The sequence below is a fragment of the Fistularia commersonii genome, chromosome 9 (genome assembly GCF_037954325.1).
Source record: "Fistularia commersonii isolate RoL2024-O1a breed Wild chromosome 9, RoL_Fcom_v1.0, whole genome shotgun sequence".
Classification (NCBI taxonomy): Eukaryota; Metazoa; Chordata; class Actinopteri; order Syngnathiformes; family Fistulariidae; genus Fistularia; species Fistularia commersonii.
Genome location: NC_141292.1, coordinates 3,202,881 through 3,221,688, shown reverse-complemented (window position 1 = coordinate 3,221,688; position 18,808 = coordinate 3,202,881). Strand labels below are relative to the sequence as shown.

General features: G+C 42.7%; 1 protein-coding gene across 2 annotated transcripts; it reads left to right on the top strand.

The window, feature by feature from the left end:
* The first annotated feature begins 4,869 nt into the window (after positions 1-4,869).
* On the top strand, positions 4,870-18,618 carry plpp1a (phospholipid phosphatase 1a). 2 transcript variants are annotated; one of them, XM_086151948.1, is made up of 6 exons: positions 4,870-5,116; positions 9,911-10,065; positions 13,637-13,917; positions 15,573-15,630; positions 16,453-16,629; positions 17,292-18,618. In XM_086151948.1, the coding sequence occupies exons 1-6, from the start codon at positions 5,059-5,061 to the stop codon at positions 17,409-17,411; spliced, it is 849 nt and encodes a 282-aa protein (XP_086008074.1). In that variant the 5' UTR covers positions 4,870-5,058; the 3' UTR covers positions 17,412-18,618. The 2 variants fall into 2 exon arrangements, with proteins under 2 accessions (XP_086008074.1, XP_086008075.1); XM_086151949.1 differs by lacking the exon at positions 9,911-10,065 and adding an exon at positions 11,697-11,848 and having other exon boundaries at positions 4,914-5,116.
* The last annotated feature ends 190 nt before the right edge of the window (positions 18,619-18,808 follow it).

Below are 18,808 nucleotides of genomic sequence, written 5' to 3'. Positions count from 1 at the left end.
AAGGGAAAAAAAAAAAAAAATATATATATATATATATATATATATATATATATATATATAAATATTTGAATCTATGATACATGTAAATATATGATGAATATAATAAATATATATTTATATATATTTATATATATATATATATCTTTATGTTATCTACACATACACACACACATACATATATTCTATTCTATTATATTATATTATATTATATTTTGCACTTTAAAATACTTTTAGTTACAAAGGTTACAAAAAGAAAGAAATAAAATGAGTTCAAATGTGAGACCCTGAAAGACAATGATACAAAACAAACATCAGAAACTAGTTGATGCATCGAATGAAGATTTGCCTTCTTTTCTTCCACCAAAGCAACTGACGACATTCACTGAATCTCTAAACTGCAATGGTTGATGGCAACTTCATCTTTTATTTATCATACTTTGGTGAATTTGCGCAACATGCAGTGAGACTCTGCTGAAATTTAGAGCATGTCGGCACAGGATCACTGCAGCCGCAGGCGATGTTGTGTCTGGAGGTGGAAATCGTTTTAACTGTCAAAAGATACATGTCTAATCGCATCAAGTTTGAAAGGTATAACTGGAAAAATAGCTTGCATTCACTTCTGTGCTACAAACAAACACCTGGGAAAACAAAGGGGAGTAAAAGTTAAAGGAGCACACCGTCTTTGGGAAACTCACCCATTTGCCCAAATCCCTTTGCTCCTAGTAAGATGTAATAACGTTAAAATAATAATGTTAAATTCCAAAATTCAGAGCATAGAAAGCAGAAAACAGCTTTACTGCAGTGACTTCGGTCACAGGCGGGAACTGTTCATTCTTGCAGTGACAAAACCGGCTGTGCTGCATTTGTCCTTGAGAGAAGACGGAAAATGTTTGTTTTCTAAACAGAATTAATTCTTGTTGTCGTTCATTGTCTGCAGCAGTTATCCTGCACCCAGGCTGGCTAAAGACATACAACTATTCACTCTCATTGACACATCTGGGTAATTCAAGGTCTCCAATGAACCTCCTGCATGTTTTCAGACTGTGGGAAGAAATCAGAGCGTCCAGAGGAAACATGGAGGCTGGAAAGGCCCCTGTCAGAAACTTGCTGTTTGGTGGAAATTGCAGAAATGCAATAGAATTTTTTGTACATTTTAATAATAACTGAAGCATTTACAGTTCACCTACCAAGTATGTGGCTACAGACACACAAGGAGAATTTATGTAACTTTATGTAACGCTGCATCTTGATGAAACTCACTCACTTGTGCAGAATAGTTTATTAAATTTCTGTTTTTAAAACATGTGTGGATGAACAGCGTAAGTTATGGTGACTTTTTAAGGCTCTGTCAGAAAAACATTATCATTGCTGCCTTTCTGCACTTTCTGCACGGAAATATCGGGAACCGGAGGCCCAAATGGAAATTTGACGGTGGAATTCTTAAAAAACATAGTCATGATTTTTCATCTGGCAGTTGAGCGTCTGGCTGGAGAAAACTATGACTGCTCTGCATGGAAAGGGATCGTGTTGCAGAGAAGACATAATCCTTTAAAAATCAAAATATAACCCGTTTCAACCAGGAACTTTTATTGTCTGTGTTGATGAAAATGTGATAAATGATACCAAAATTCATTCATTTTATTTTACTAAAGAACACTAGGAAGAGAAAGATTTAGAAAATGTATTTGTTTTCTAAATCATTCCCATTTTCCATTATTTTTCCAGTGTATGTAAACCTCCCGGACACAAGATGGGGCTAGTTAGCAACTTTATCCCACACCATTTACAACAACAACTGTCTTCAACCTTTCTGTCAACCTTTCTTGACACTGAAGTAGAATATTATTATATTATCATTACTATTATCATTATTATAATTAGTAGTATCATTATTAATAATAGTAGTAGTAGTATTGGTAGTGGTAGTATTCCCAGGCAGTTATAGATTCCCATTTTTTTATCAGGCGATGGCTTCTTCGCATTTGCTTCCATGTTGAACGACAACCTATAATTTTAAGATTGTATTACTTCAGTATATAGGCAGGAAAATATTATGGTTTGGTTTACAACTGAATATCTGGCGTATTATAAAGCCTGGCTATCCATCCCTCCAGCAGACAGTCTTAGGAAACATGAAACTGTAACATTCGGGTCCTTGATTAATTATTTAAAGGATTTATCTATTGATCAATTTCTTTATTCATTCAGTTATTCAAAGTCAAATGTTGAGTTTGGCCGGAAAATAGGATTTAAATCCAACATAATCAAAACCCTGATCACCTCATTGTTATCCATCTCAGAATTAAAAAAAAATGTTTGTTTTAAGACAGAAGTATGATATATAAAATCAGTCAGCGATCCAGTCCGCTGAGTTAAAGGGAAGAAACACGATGTGTTTCGTATTTCCGGCAGATCAACGGGCAGTAAAGGCAGCAATGTGCCGAATAGAAGAATCGAAAGATTCGTTCGAAAGATTTGTTCGTTGAGTCATTCACTCGTCCCTTTAATAACGCCCGTTTTGAACAAATAAACGATTTTTAATAATTTCGCTATGAACTTACGCACTAGCAAGTGCACTAAATATGTGGCCGATTTCTTTTATGTGGTTTGTGGTGAAAAAAAAGAAGAAGCAAATTGTCTTCTGTGGGAAAGACAAATGAAGACGTCTATTTCTTCATTGCCACAGCGATATTTGTGGAGCTTGATGGACTTTGCTGCATCTCTTAATATTACCAAAACAATTTCACATGGAAATGTTCAGGCAACAACCGATCAAACGTTTATAATTTACATGTGATTTCCACAATGGGAGCATCGAGGTTCAAGCAGAAGTAGAACTTACAGGTGGGTCTGGGCAACCTTCTTGGCTGGGACTTTAAATATGGCCACTGTGAGCTCTGGTTGAACCATTACATCACATTATTTTGTCAGTTTCGCAGGAAACATAGATTTGAAGAAAATTAAGCTTGAATGAGAAGAAAAAACTAGGGTTGGAACTGCCAGGCAGGAGGTCTGGAGGAAGACCAAAGAGAAGATTTATGGATGCTGTGACAGATGATTCACTGTGGATGCATTGTTGATTCACTGTGGTGATCCCTGAGGGAAGTAACCAAAAGAAAAAGAGGTAGTCGGTCAACTTGTAATGCAAACTCAGAGATCCGCAAGCCAGTGTCTTTTTGAGCCGGTCCCAAGCCCAGATGAATGTAGACAGTTTGCGTCAGGATGGGTACCCGTCATAAAAACAAATATGGCCAAATATGCAAATGTACAATATGCAAATACAGTATGTGTGACCTGGGTTAACAATGACTGCCAACCTAAAGGGTGCCAATGGAAATTGGGCTACTTTGGGTCGAAGAAGGGCAGGAGGAAGGCGTGTTAAGAAGCAGAGAAAGAAGAGGAAAGGCAAGAGTCTGGGACTAAGAGTAGAATATTGGGAGTTTGTTGACATGATGCACAGACGGAGGATGGATGTACTGTCTTTTCAGGAGTACAGGTGGACCTGCGATCTTGAAAGAGGAGTTTGTTAGGAATGATTCAGAGGTGAAAAAAGCGTGAGATAAACTGATGTGTCTGAAGTTGGGATGCGAGTTAGAGAAGAGGGCGAGATTCTGGAGTGACTTCGATCAAATGATGCGTAAGATCCCCGTGGGTGAGGGAGTTGCAATGGGTGCAGTCATCAGTGGACACGTTGGTGCATGAAGAAGTGATGGGCAGGTTTGGTATCTAGGACAGGAACACAGGAGGATACCCAGAAGAAGGGGTTTAAAAAGAAGTGGGACACTGAAGAACTGAAGAGAGCAGACAGAAGTACAGGGAGATGCACCACAAGGTAAAGATAGAGGTACCAAAGGCCAAACAAAGGGCGCATGATGACTTGTATGCTTGGTCGGACAGTAAGAGAGAATAATATATACAGGTTACTAAGCAGACAGGCAGAGATGGGAACGACATGCATCAGGTTCATCATCAAGGATGCATCAAGGATGGAGAGGGAAATGTATCCATTGGTGCCAGACGAGTGAAGAGCTGAGGAAAGAGGAAAAATAGAGGGAAAGTGTAGAAGAGGTGGCCAATGTGGACCAAGAAGTTGCAGAAATTAGTACAGGTGAGGTGAGGAAGGTACTGGAGAGGATTAATTGTGGAAAGGTGGTTGGTTCTGATGAAATACCCGTGGAGGTGGAGCATGATGAGGTTGTTTTTGGGAATGAAAGGGGTGGATGGGATTAGGAGTCTATCAAAGGGAAAGCACATGTTGCTTGTTTTATGGGGTTTCAGAGAAGCCAAACTGGAACGGTTTGGTCATGTACAGAGGAAGGATAGTGAATATATTGGTAGGAGGCTGAGGCTGGAACTTCCAGGCAGGAGATCAAGAGGAAGACCAAAGAGAAGATTTATGGACGGAGGAGGTTGATTTGCTCTGGTGACTCCTAAAGGGAGTAGCCAAAAGGGGCAGAACACTGATATATAATTTAATCTTGTTATCGCAGCTACATGGTTGGAAACAGTAGGATTATAGGTCTAATGTACACATGTTTTCTGAATTTTGGGATCAGAGATAAGAGACTCCGGTTGCTCGCATGTGTTTCCTTCCTCGGAAATACCTACATTTCCTAAAAGCAGTATCCCTCAGCCAAAGACCCGTTTAGTGTTCTAAAACACAATTGTACAGAATGAGTCACCTTTTATTTTCACCCAGGCTTATTTCACTGTCTCTCCCAATTTATATACGTTAAATTCCCGTTTGGCCACGACGGTTGAATCGGTCGAACCGATTCTGTTCGAATCACCGTCAACCGATACATTATCGAACGATTCGTCCACCAAGCACATCCAAACGGCCACACGCCAGCTGCTCCGGACAGTCCATGGAAAGCTCGGCAGAAACCGGAATATATCCCGGGACACAGACTGCGTGTTCGTTTCACGCAATTTTTCTAATCCTCGGATCGATTGGGAAGAACCGGTCAAAGGAGGAGCATCCAGTCCCGCGTTTATTAACGCGCGGAAGGAAACGCAGCGGGGTTTTTGTTGGGAAGGAGACGAACAGGAGACAACATGTTCGACAGCAGAGGAATCCCTTTTGTCCTCCTGGACTTCGCCTGCCTAATTCTTGGTATGTGCTTAACACACACTTGTAAAACGTTTTAATTCAACCCCCATAATGTATATGTGTGTATCTACCTGGGTATTTCTCATGTTGATTTATATGCTGTTATTTAAGGATGATTTGATGCAATGAACTGAATGTTGCTCCTGCTAGATATCACGACCAAAAGCTTTTCCGCAGAAAGATCGAATAAGGGCCCGGTGGATTATTGATTTCGAATTGGGCTCGATTGACCCGTCGGTTTGCCGATATTAAGGTGTAGTTCACACTTAGGACTCGGTGTTACGATCCTTGATGGAGGTCCTCGGCTAATGGAGCTAAGACCACAACAGGAGACCGAACAGCGGCTCTTCATCCCTTGTGCACCTCAATTGTTTCTCTCCGCCGTGGTACTCGCTGCTTTGTTTGGATGGATTTTCTCTGGGCTTGCCTCCTGATCCCCAAGTCCTTCGAGAGCCTCATGGCGGAATTTGCGGCAAAGCCTCTGCGGCTCACTTCGACCGACCTCGCCTCAGTCCTCAGACCTCTTGTCGGATTTCCAGCCACCGGGTCGGAGTAACGGAGTCTTCTCCATCCTAAGGCGTTCTCCCAAGGGAAGGGCGACTCGATCGGGAAGACGAGATCCGGACGGAGAGTGGTCGCTGCGAAAATACGAGTCGCCGGTCCGAGTAGACAAGCATTTCTCGGACACTGTGTCCCTGCAGTTGTCTGGGAACCTGTCAAACAAAAAGGGCCGCGATGTTAGTTTCCCTCCCTCGCGGACAACGGCGTTGCCCGACGGACCTGGTCTTGGGTATGGAGAGGCACGCCGATGTCCGATACCCTCTTGGTCCCAAGCTCTTGGCTCGGACTTGGTTGTGCCACCATGCGAATCTGCCTTTCGTCAGGTCGGGCTCGCGTCCTGCCGTGCTGTAGGATGCTCCTGATGTGCTCGTGAGGCCGACGATGGACGGGCTCCGACCCAGAGATTCAAGCCGGTAGGGGACGAAAAAGACGTCGTACGCTGCTTTGGTGACGAAACCCACATTTGACTCCAGTCCCCGCTCCTCTGACCGGGTCATCTTTCTCTTCTCAACGGCATCCAATCTCGTGCACAAGCCTCGTTTGCCTCGCCTTCCGCGGATCTATCGGCTTCCTCGTGTTGCTCCTCCACCACCAAGTGTCTGCGTTGGCCTTTCTCTTGCGTTCCCCCTCTGCCTTGCCGGATGCACCCAACCATGTCTCGGTACTGGAGGGCAGCTTTAGCATCCAACACCTCAAGGAACTTGTGCCGTTTTCTTCCTGTGTCCAGCGTCGGGGCAAAATCTCTTGCCACAGGGTCTCGAGTTTGGGTGAATGTTATCTCCGGTGTTCAAGCACTATTATACTCGTCAACCAGACTGGAAATGAGCAGTGACATTTGGTTGTGTCATCCCAGGTGACACGACAGCTGGTGAATATTTGGTCAGTTCAATAAATTTGCCTGACTTGGCCTACAAGACAGACTGTGGTAGAATTATGGAGAGTTCGGTTGTTTTTCTAATCATAGACCTGAAAGTGTGTGTAGGTGCACTTTCAAGGATTCAAAATTTTTTGTTTATTGTCATTCCACTCTGAGAGAATGGAAGAAAACTTCTTTTTTTTTTTTCCCTTAGGCCAGGTAGACAGCCAGGAGCAGCGTTTCGAGACGTAATGAGATGTGAATGAAATATACACGATATAGGGGTAGGATACAGAGCAAACCGATGAACTAAATACACAAAACAAGTTGATAAATAAGCGTTGGCATGATAATGTGAACGCTGCCTCGTCAGCACGGCCACTACTTAGAGGGATTGTGTCTTCTAAATCTGATTATGAACTATGACTCATCTGCAGCGTCTCTTTGGGGTCGATCGAATTTGGCTATCGATTTTAACGGCTTTCGCGCAAGGTTGCGATCGACGAAGCGTTTTTCACCTCTCTGCAGCTGGGATGGACTGATGGAGAAATAAATGTGGTTGTTCAGCACAAGAGACGTTAAATTGTAATGGAGCTTGAAGCTGCTGGTTGCAGTCATGCTATACATAAGTATATATATATATACACTGCTCAAAAAATTAAAGGGAACACTTAAAAAACACAAATGAATGAAATATTCTTATGAAATACTTTGCTCTTTACACAGTTGAATGTGCTGACAACAAAATCACACAAAAATGATCAATGGAAATCAATTGTATCAACCCATGGAGGTCTGGATTAGGAATCACACTCAAAATTAAAGTGTAAAAACAAACTCCAGGCTGATCCAACTTTGATGTAATGTCCTTAAAACAAGTCAAAATGAATCTGTGTTGCTTCCTGAGTGGACACTATGATTTCACACAAGTGTGATTGACTTGGAGTTACATTGTGTTGTTCAAGTGTTCCCTTTATTTTTTTGAGCAGTATATATATATATGTGTGTGTGTGTGATTAAGTAATGCATAATCTCAGGAATAAGTTACTTCATTTGACCGTTGATATCCTGGGTCTCACAAACAGCAAATATATGTAATAATGAATGTGCATTTTTTCCTCCTCAGTGTCCTGCCTTTGCAGGATAAATCGGAAAAGCAGCGACTGAACGTTAGATTTACAAAGATACAGGTTTCAGACTCTCAGCCGACGACGGAAAGAATGATTGATGGGCTTATTTCTAACTGCGCATGATAATAAAAAAACTTCAGACAATATAAAATTGTTATATGAGGAAATCAGATGTGCTATTTGATCATTGATTCTCTCTGAATTGCTATATTTACCTGCCCGTCACATGTTGGAAACAGGTTTTCTCTGATAAATCTAATAACTTGATGAAGTGCAGATTTTCCTGACTGCATCGCTGTTTGTTCTGCTTACTTTCCCGTCAGATTTTATTGAGTCAAACAAATAAATATGGAGCATTAGTGTTTATTTCTACTATATTCACGCTCAGTTATCCACATCTTTCCTTCTCCGGTTGGGTGTTTTGGTTGGGAAGCCTTCAGCTGACAGAGATGAAGCGTAACACTGTGAGCGCGTGCTTCTTTTTTTTTTTTTTTTAAAGTTTTTTGGCATTTCCAGCTGCCGTAGCCGGTCAAGTAACGCTGACACGGCCAACAGCTGTAGAAACGACAGCGAAGACGGAGGGTTTGGCTTCCCGACAGTCTGAGGACGAGGACTGGATGAATCCCCGTCTTTGCGTGACACCACGTGTGTGTGTGTGTGTGTGTGTGTGTGTGTGTTCTGACACACGCTGCCGATAGGGGCGAAGGGCGTGTGTTTCTAGCTTGGTGTAAACAGGCCAGAAGTGACAGCGGCCCTATTTTTCAAGAGTTTGGAGCGTCAAACGGTCAACGTAATCTATCTTTTATCGCGTTCGGCCTTTTTCCCCGACACCTTACAAACCGGAGCTCCAGCTGAGACCTTCTCAACCCTCACAACTTTCCAAAGAGGGTGTCGTTTTATGTGCTGTTAAATTACCATTGGGCATTTTTTTTCACAGTGTAATAACACATAGATACTACAACTGCCCTTCATATTTATAGATTATTACGACATATTCCCCTGTCAATAGTTAATTAAAGATACATCAGTGAGTCACGGTGGATCAAATGTCTTGAGTTTTTCCACCGACACGGGGTCTGTCGTCGACCTTAGCTGCACAGTTGAAGTTTCTATAAAGTGCCAAATGCTATTTTGTCTGCAGCTCAAAATAATCTGTCATGAAATGACAGCTTTCGTCCGTCCGTCACAGGATTTGACCTCAGCGTGTCGACTGGTTTGTGAGTCAGCGTGGAAAAACATGTTAATCACAATATTCAGAGCTCGGTTTTCCATCTTGAGAATGATATTGTCCTGGCAACTTTTAAAATCACACATCAGACGACAACAACAACAACAACAACAAAAATCGGATATATTGCCGGACCGAATTGTGAGAAATTGATCTAAATCCATTTTTCCTGAATGTCTCCTGAATGCAGGAACCTTTAAAAATCAGTGATTATAAAGTTTCAGAAAATGCATGTTTCTAAAAGTGTCATATTTTGAAGGTCATTTCCTTGTTGCATAATATCATTATTTTTGGGCCATTTTTTGGGATATATATACAGGACTGTCTCAGAAAATTAGAATATTGTGATAAAGTTCATTATCTTCTGTAATGCAATTACAAAAACAAAAATGTCTTACATTCTGGATTCATTACAAATCAACTGAAATATTGCAAGCCTTTTATTATTTTAATATTGCTGATTATGGCTTACATCTTAAGAAAACTCAAAAATCCTATCTCAAAATATTAGAATATCATGAAAAAGTAATTTTTTTTAATTGCATTACAGAAGATAAAGAACTTTATCACAATATTCTATTTTTCTGAGACAGTCCTGTACATATATAATTTCATATCCTGTGTTTTCCAGCAATCTTTTTGTATTTCTTGTTTTGTTTTTTTGTTAATTTCCTGTTGTTGTTTTTTTCTCTTTTAATTTAAGAGTTTGTAGTGTTCAGACAACTTGAGCGATGAGGCGAGACTTTTTTTCCACTAAATAAGTTAAGTTTAAGTGAGTAAACAATATTGAATGTAAACAAAAGCATTTTCAAGCTTAAAAGAAAACATCACAATCCGCTTTTGACACATTAAAAAAAAAAAAAAAAAAGAAGTCCCACCCTTCTATTGTCCCTCCTCTATTTTTTGGAATTTCAATTCAGTCATTGAGTACAGCGTAACCACCCGCTTTTTTTTTCTACTTCCCGGTATTAAATGCTTGTTTTCTCTCTTCCTCCGACCCCTCTCGATCTTTCTGTCCACAGGAGGTCTGCCTCTGGCAGCGTTTAACCTGGGTAAGATCCGCCCCTATCAGAGGGGCTTTTTCTGTAACGATGAGAGCATCAAGTACCCTTTCCACCACAGCACCGTGACCTCCACGGTGCTCTACACCGTGGGCTTTGCGCTGCCCATTAGCTGCGTAAGTAGGAGTCGCGGCTTTTCCACGGACGCGCCGGCCGTCTGGTGGAAAATCTGTTGACGTGTCACTTAAAATTTGTTTCGGCGTCTCTGCTGCGACGCATGCTGGCTCACGAACCGCCAGAGTCCCTTCGGTCACAATTAAAAGCTAAAAAAATAAAAATAAAATAAAAGCACAACATGACCCCGACCCCCCGTTTGGGCTATCTGCGCGGAGACGCGCCGTTCCGGATGATCCTTTGCCTTTGCGCTTCGCAGCTTTTTCAAAGAGGAACCGATATCACAAGTACCAAGATTTTATCCGGTCATGCTTTTAGAATTTTTTTTAAAACCCATAAAAAAAAATTGACTTCTGTTAGAAAGGGCCGCTTTTTATTTTTCCAGCCCGGCGTCGCTTCGTAAATCTCCAGTTTTTTAATTCCCGGGGGATTCCTGAGACATGAATCACAGTTGGAATAAACACTCTTTGACTGTCAGAGACAGTTTGTGTTGAAATGATTCAACAGAAGAGAAAGAAAAAAAACAAAAAACAAAAACAAAGTGAGAGCAGGATCACCTGGTTTGCTGCGGATGCGACGATCTTAGCGCTCCGGGGTTTTCGGAGAACGGGGATCGGATTTTGGATCTAATAGCGGGCGTAAACGCAAAGGCAAGGAGCGCGTCTCGTGACTGATCGCCGTTTAGAACCAGTTGGTAAATGGGGTCGGATATCGGCCTGGAGAAAGGCGCGTTAGAACCGGGGAGTCTGTTGAATAAAAGAACAACTGGCGGGGCGGTGCCACGAAAAGGTAACTCAATACGCCCGGTGGCGAGGCAAATGCACAACTGAAATGCGCAGAGTGTATAAAATTAAGAGGATGTCCACTTAAAATCAGTTATCTAATGAAAAAAAACAAACGTTCGCCTTCCGCACCAGATAAAATGTGGCGAGTGTCATCGGTTCTCCCGGACGCAAGTTTTTGATAACCGCCGTCGATGGCGGAATTTTCCTCCGGAACGCAAGCCGTTGTTTTTGCAGAGCGACGTCGGTGGGTGTTTTCACCCGCGTGCGTGACGGGTGGTTTCACACGCATCGCGAGTGATCAGCATTTTTCCTCTGTCCGAATAACAGGTCATTGTTGTCTCTTGAAGGAAGGTGGGAGAGGAATAAGAGAGCTGTGCTGAACGCAGGGGAAAGGATGTGAAGGAGGAAATGTGAGCTCCAGTGTCAGTATTCACTGCATCTTTTAAGGTCCCGCGTGCTGATGGATTCAGCTGCCGCCCCATGAAGGGTCGGCCGGGCATCCGAGTAACATCGCCTCCGCAGCCTCACCGAGCGCTGAAAATCTCCAAAACGTGGATTTTCTTCCTAATCTTTTGCTCCTAAACTTGACTTGTCTTGATTAACCCTCACTCTTAACCCACGCCTCTTCACCGTCAACGGTTCGCCGTTTCCGAGAATTCAACGAGGACGACTCCGCCGACCCGGAGAAGCAACCTTTGCATGGCAACCTTTCACTGGCATGCCGAACTGCATCAGGGATGGGGAGCGGGGTTTTCGGTCGGGGGTTGGTTGGTGTTACAAAGCCCAGTATCGTGATCTGATGACCTTATTTTTTATTTTTTTTTTGTCTCTCATTGCTTCTCTGCTAGCTGGACTCCCTTTTGCAATACTCAATATTCGACAGAAACCTTTCCGCCGAGGTTTTTTCTGTAATGACGAGTCAATCAAGTACCCGCTTAAAGAAGAAACCATTTCCCCTCAGTTGTTAGGAGGGATCATGATTCCCGTCACGATACTCACTGTAAGTGCAATGTTTTCTGCTTAACAAGTTATTTATCTATCGGTCTTCTCACATTCTCTCTGCTCCTTTGTCCCGTCTCGCTTTCTCTCCATCCATGATCGCTTGTAAAAAAAAAAAAAAAAAAAAAAAATTTAAGGAATGATGTTTTTAATTGCTTGCACAAAGGCTGTTTTCTAACCGCATGCTGAGAAAGTGCTTTCACCAAAGCTTGTTGCCAGATGGTGATCTAATACTCGCAGCTCGAAAAGAATCAGTCAGAAGTTGGTTGTGAGCACATCTAATTCAGCTGGAAGTATTGTTGTTTTTTTTTCGTCATGGTCTATGATTTGCCATGAATTTGATGGAAAAAAAAAAAAAAGCGATTACTTCAAATAAAATAGAGAACTTCATGCATGTGCCTGCAAAAAAAAAAAAAAAAAAAAAAAAACAATGGTAAAAGGCTGTTTCCTTCAATTGTGACTCAGCGCTTGAACGTCCAGTCGAATATCACATGGCGGGCCGGGAACAACACCAAAATGGCCTCATCTGGCGTTTGGATCCATCTCTGGATATTGATCCCGGCAAAACCTTGTTTAAATGAGGCATGACGTCCAAGCGTTTTTTTTTTTTGTTTTTATATCAAGTAACTTATTTACCGCTCATATCCACCCGCCGGCCCTGTTTCAGCTCGAAACATGGATGCGGTCTGGATGAACGGCACCGACTTGAAATCCGTGACAAAGACACCTCCTGACACGGGCTCAAGTTTTTCCCCTCGATTCCCGAAGTCATGTTAAAACATTTTAAATAAAACCGTCACGGTAAAGGACGCAATCAGCGTTCCAGCGCAACCTGGAGGTTCCAAAAGTTTCAAAGATCCAAGTTTTCGGGCTCGTAAGAAAACGAATCGTGTGGATTCAGGCACAAACGGAGGGAAAGTGAAGGGAAAACGACATTCGTTTGTTTCGTTTCCGTATTTGTTTTTCTCTCAAATGGATAAAATAACATTGACAGGCAGTGACAGATTTGACCTGACAGAGTGCAGAACTGCAGGGAGATGTTAGCCGCCGTCCATCATCACAACGGCTCTTCCTTTTCCTTTTGAAAACAGACAGCTTAATAACATAGCAAAGAAACCACGTGGACAAAACTTGTTTTTCCTCTTTTTAATTTAATTAAAAAAGCCCTCTGTGGTCTCGTCTGTCAGCGCAAGCTGGAAAGAAACACCCCTAAAACAATAGGTCACTGAGATTCAAACACCCTCAAGCAGACATCTTTTACCCGAAGTAATTTGTCGTTCAAAAAGCCAGATTAAATCACGATCCGGTTTAAAATAAAAAATATGGGCGAAGGCATTTGTATTAGTATAGCATCATTAAATCTGCCTTATTGAAAAGTATGTAATTAAAACAGAGTGCGGTTGACAGAAGGCCCCGTAGACCAGGGCGGGTCTTGACATCTTCGCGGTTGAGCCTAATTTGAGCAGCGTTTTTTTTTTTGCCAAAGTTCAAGCCGTTTAGATTCACCGGCGGGCTTTTGCGGGTTTAATTTTCAATGAGAAACATGACGAAACGGCTTTAGACAATAAGTAGGACATGGAAACCGGTTCTGGATCTAACTGGAAGCTGCGTCTCACCAGCGTCTGTTTGAATCTAATCTTAAGTGGACATCCTCTCCGACGTTACGGGACTTTTTTAACGCCTGTGTTTTTCGTAAAAACCCGACAAATCAGACGGTTGCATGCTGAACGGCGTGTACGGAAACATCATTTAACACTGTTTTTTCCCCGCTTCTCCCGCCGCCCCGCAGATGATCTTTGGCGAGTGCCTCTCGGTTTATCTCAATCGCCTGAAATCCAAGTCGTCTTTCGGCAGCTACGTCACTTGCCTCTACAAGGCGATCGGCACCTTCCTTTTCGGTGCCGCGATGAGCCAGTCTCTCACCGACATAGCCAAGTATTCTATCGGCCGGCTGAGGCCTCACTTCCTGCACGTGTGCAAACCTGACTGGAAACAGATCAACTGTTTGTCGGGGGCTTATATCGAAAACTTCACCTGCACCGAAGACCCGGCGATCGTCAACGAGAGCAGGTAGGTGCTGATCTGACCGTCTTTGTCGGACTGAACGTGTCTTATTCCCGATGTATTCAGAGAAAACGTGAAACATTTTTTTAACACGTCTCTAAAATGATAGTTACGGTAAAAAACATAAGCAGACAACATTGAGATTTAGCGTTTGTATAGCTTAACAGTGGTTTGTTAAGCTGTGTTTAAAAGTCAACAGAACACAATTGTCCATTGTTATGTAACCTTTGGGTTTAGTACAAAGTGCAAAGGCTTTGTGGATCTCACGGCTTCATTATTATTATTTTTTTTTCTTGTGAAGTTTTGCTCTTATTTTCCGGCCAGATGGCAAATAGAGCCTGACGGGGGGGCAGCGGCGATGGGGTAGAATATGATCACAGGAACGTAAATGTTATTTTGACTGAAGTCCTTATCAGCTCGTAGCAGGGGAGGGGATGTACAGTTGGAGGATATCCACAACTCATTTTGGCCTCAGAAGGAGGCCGACGATAACTATAGAAATGCCGCAGGGTGTGTTTGGCAACGGCAGAGGACGTCGACGCTGCCTCGCATTCTTTAAAAAGCACCGGCAAGAGGCCAAGGTGGTTTCCGTGAAAAAGCGTGTCAAACCGTCCCCTCGCCTTAAGCTTATCTCCTGTCGATTGGCAGGGCGTGGCGCATGATTGCTGGGATTTCCTGGATCTTTTCAGTCCACAAAGCTTTTAATATTCTGTCTGTATGCAGATTGGTTCTTTGAAAGAACATGATTCCGCAATAACAACACAATATTTGGGAGTGAGGTTGGGTTTCCAATGAACCTCCTAGAAAAACACCAAATATGTAAACAAATTATTTTTACAATTACATGAGTCAACTTGAGTAAGGCGGTCTAGCTGGAATCCAGATTGGGGAATATATATATATATATGTACACACACATGTATATATATATATATATATATATAAATATACATATACATATACATATACATATATATATACTGCTCAAAAAAATAAAGGGAACACTTGAACAACACAATGTAACTCCAAGTCAATCACACTTCTGTGAAATTATAGTGTCCACTCAGGAAGCAACACAGATTCATTTTGACTTGTTTTAAGGACATTACATCAAAGTTGGATCAGCCTGGAGTTTGTTTTTACACTTTAATTTTGAGTGTGATTCCTAATCCAGACCTCCATGGGTTGATACAATTGATTTCCATTGATAATTTTTGTGTGATTTTGTTGTCAGCACATTCAACTGTGTAAAGAGCAAAGTCTAGGATGTGTTTTTTAAGTGTTCCCTTTATTTTTTTGAGCAGTGTATATATAAATATATTTTTAACTTCACGAAGGCCTTGACTGGCTGAGTGAAAAAGCAATCCAGCGAGTGAGGGTTCACTTTTTCTTTATAACTTGTGACCTATCGTTGGCATGGTGCTGACAGCATTAAGCAACCAGAACTAGCACCGATTTCTTTTTTTATGGCACCGCTGCCCCTCCGCTGTCACTTAAACCAAATATTTACAACACACGCTTTTTACTGCTCCGTGAATCTGCCAACGACACAAAAACTGCCGCTCGGGTATCGTTTTGAGTCCCGACATGATGGACAGTTTTCCTGAATTGAACAAAAATACGGTGAAGTGCTGAGGCTCGCTTTCGTCTTACCTCTGCAGGCTGTCCTTCTACTCCGGCCACTCCTCTTTTTCCATGTACTGCATGATGTTCCTGGCTGTAAGTACTTCCCATATTACATTATGATACATTGACACAACATGCACACACACACACACACACACACAGATAGGTAGACAATGGACACATCTAGAGCAGTATGGTTATAAAACTGCTGTCTCAGGATTTATTTTTCCAAGATTGCAATTATTTCCAATTCCCTATTTTTGAATGGTTTACACTAACAAGTTGATTTCCTATATTGTAATCGGCATATCTAGTAATTATTTACTCAGAGCTATTACAACATCCACCAGTATCCTGGAGCTCTGTTTTCACGGTAGTCATAAACCTAATGGGCTGCTGATTCATCCATCTCCTGAAGATATAAATAGACTCAGGGACAAAGTCCTGGCTCGCACATAAAGCCCTGCAGCTCTGCAAGGAGAGGAAGTTCAAGAAACAAAAGGTGACATTTACCTACAGAGTGCTTCTCTCTTCCCTGTTCGGTTTGCCCCCGAGAGCCGCCGGAAGAGTGACGCGGAGCCGGATGAGGCCGCTTTTCCAGTTTTTCGCCGCTCAAGACCAAAAGCACACCGTGTTACTCTTAACACATAAACATACTTGCCGAGCTTGCGGAGGCAGATCCACAACAGATGTCGTGTGACATGTTATACCGGTTATACGGATTCAATCGTTAGGCGGCAAACAGACTGCGTTGTACGGATTTCTTCCGTCTTTGAATAAAATATTGTCTCAAGGCTATGAAAAGTCATTTCAATTAAAACGATCTTAGTGCCTCCCCAAAACATCATTCTGTTTTAACACTTGTCCTCTCTTGTCAGTAAATGCCAGGGACTCAAGTTTGTTTATGTCTCGCAGCTCTACCTGCAGGCTCGGCTCCAGGTGGAGTGGGCAAGGCTGCTGAGGCCTACCCTCCAGTTTTTCCTGATCGCAGCCTCGGTGTACACGGGGCTGTCCAGAGTTTCGGACTACAAACACCACTGGAGCGACGTGCTGACTGGACTCCTGCAGGGAGCACTCATGGCCATCTTGGTGGTCAGTTCTGGGGTTCTAACAAACTCAGGCTGTTTCGGGGCGGACGGGGGAGGGGGGGGGTTCGTAAACACTTCGAGCCTCCGGGCTAAACTGTGATTTGTAACTCGCATTGGGAGGTTTTCTGTCGGGCTCCGAATATTAGATCCAGGACTTAGCTTGCACTGTTCACATACTATCTGTGGCCACATAGCTAAAAGGCTGTTGGGGCTATTTTAGGGCAACCGAATGGTTCTCAAAGAAATGCTGGGAACGGCTAAAAAAAAAAAAAAAAAAAAAAGAAGCTAAAATTGGATAGAAGCCAAGTAGTATTGGTTTCTGCAAAGCTGAAAATACATTCAAAATTTCAAGATGGAATTTTGTGTCAGCTAAGGGGAACAAAACGGAAACGTGAGAAAGCTAGCCTGGCCTACTAGAGGCAACCAAGGTGACCCCCTTCTATTTAACTAACATACCAATTGTTTATTTAGGATATTGGCTCAGACAGAACACCGTGGTTTGGATTAAAATGCAACTATTTGGCAAGCAAGTCACATGATCAAGAATACTTTCCCAAACTGTGTCATTAAGCCTTCACTGCCAGTCAAAGTTCCAAATGGCTGTATGCTGCATATAGTAATCTGAGTTACTTGAAGGTTTGCCGTGTGTGTGTGTGTGTCCTGCAGGTATTTTATGTGTCAGACTTCTTCAAGCGGCCGGAGATTTCCCAGAAAGAAGCGGACATCCCGCACACCAGCCTCCAGGAGACCCCCACCAACGGAAACCACTTTGAGAGTCCCAATTAAGCTGAGTGAGCGCGTGAAGAAGCCTCTGCTCTGCCCAAAGACACCAACCAGGATCCCAGCTCTCTAGCCTTTTTTCATCCCCCAATTCCAATCCAGTAACCTGCACGGATTTACAGTCGGAAACACTCGCTACGGCACCACTTAAGACCTACCTCGGTCCTATTTAAGGTTTTCAGAAGAATTACTTTCTGCGTTTTGCTGTCTATTCCACCCCTTTCTCTCCGAGAAGGAAAGTCCGGAGGCAACCTGTCCACCCTTTTAAGATCCACTTCTGGTGACTGAGCGAGACGGAAGGCTAGAGATCTGGAAAGACGGGAACTATATATATTTATCTACTGATTCGGTGGGTAGATTTAACTGCATGCGCCCACCAAGGGGTCTGACCACTGCTGAGAGAAAGAGAGAGCGAGGGCCTGAAACCTGTGAATGTAAGCCTGCTTTGTGCTTTTCCTTAGTGGCGGTCAAATCTGCTACGGGATCAGCTTTAAGTTCAATTTAAGGTCACCTCGTTATTCAGAACTTCGCTGGATTATGAGGGCGATTGTATATTCTAGAATGTGCTCACAACCAAAGCTGACCTTTTTTTGCCCAGGGGGGGGAAACATAACTCCTCACTAGAGCTGTTGACCCCTCAGGCCGCGGCTGCCTCGCTCCGCAACTGTCTGACCCCGGATAATCCAGGAAGTTTTTGAGTATGGAGGGGTTTGAGAGCTGAGGAGTAGACGAGTCCGTTTGACCTCGGTCGGACCTGCTATTCGCCCGTGTCCTCGGCGAGCCCGCCGCCAGTCCGCTGCTCTCGGTGTGTTTAACACCTCGTAGACGTTTTTCTTTGATAGCCGTTTTTGGACGGAGACGGACAAATCCCATTTGTCGTCGAAGCGCTCCGAATGTGTTTCAGGGCTGGATCTCAGAGCAGTCGATTCGTGTCGGGCTCTCCGAGCGAATCGAAATAGCGGGTCTGAACGGCTCCTTTGAGCCCCGTGTTGCCTTAGCTGGACTGCTGCTGCTGCTGCCATCTCAGCTCCCTGTGTATCGAAGAACTAATATAAGACAAGTGATGAGTGTGCTTTTGTATAATCTGTATGTAAAATGTTATGCAAACAGACTTTTATTGAAAAAGTTAAATATATACAAATGTCTAAAATTTGAAAAAAAAAAAAAAAAAAAAAAAGAGGAAAATTAAAGCCATTTCAATTCTTAACATGAACATAATTGAGACGTGTTGGTTATTTCCAAAACAAATTTGCATTTCTCACTGTCAAGAATCAAAAAAAAAAAAAATCAAGATGTGGATTCTCCAAATGCTCCTCTATGGGCAGATAATTAAAATGTTAAATATTTTTCAGCCCAATTAAGTCAATCTTGTCTTGCTCAGCTGCAAAAGGCAAACGTTCCAT

What these genes read in the sequence shown, in the direction of transcription:
- plpp1a (XM_086151948.1), top strand. Translation starts at nt 5,059, where the DNA reads ATGTTCGACAGCAGAGGAATCCCTTTTGTCCTCCTGGACTTCGCCTGC. An exon ending in TTGCGCTGCCCATTAGCTGC is followed by an intron (nt 10,066 to 13,636) that starts GTAAGTAGGAGT and finishes GCCGCCCCGCAG; the next exon opens with ATGATCTTTGGCGAGTGCCT. An exon ending in GCGATCGTCAACGAGAGCAG is followed by an intron (nt 13,918 to 15,572) that starts GTAGGTGCTGAT and finishes TTACCTCTGCAG; the next exon opens with GCTGTCCTTCTACTCCGGCC.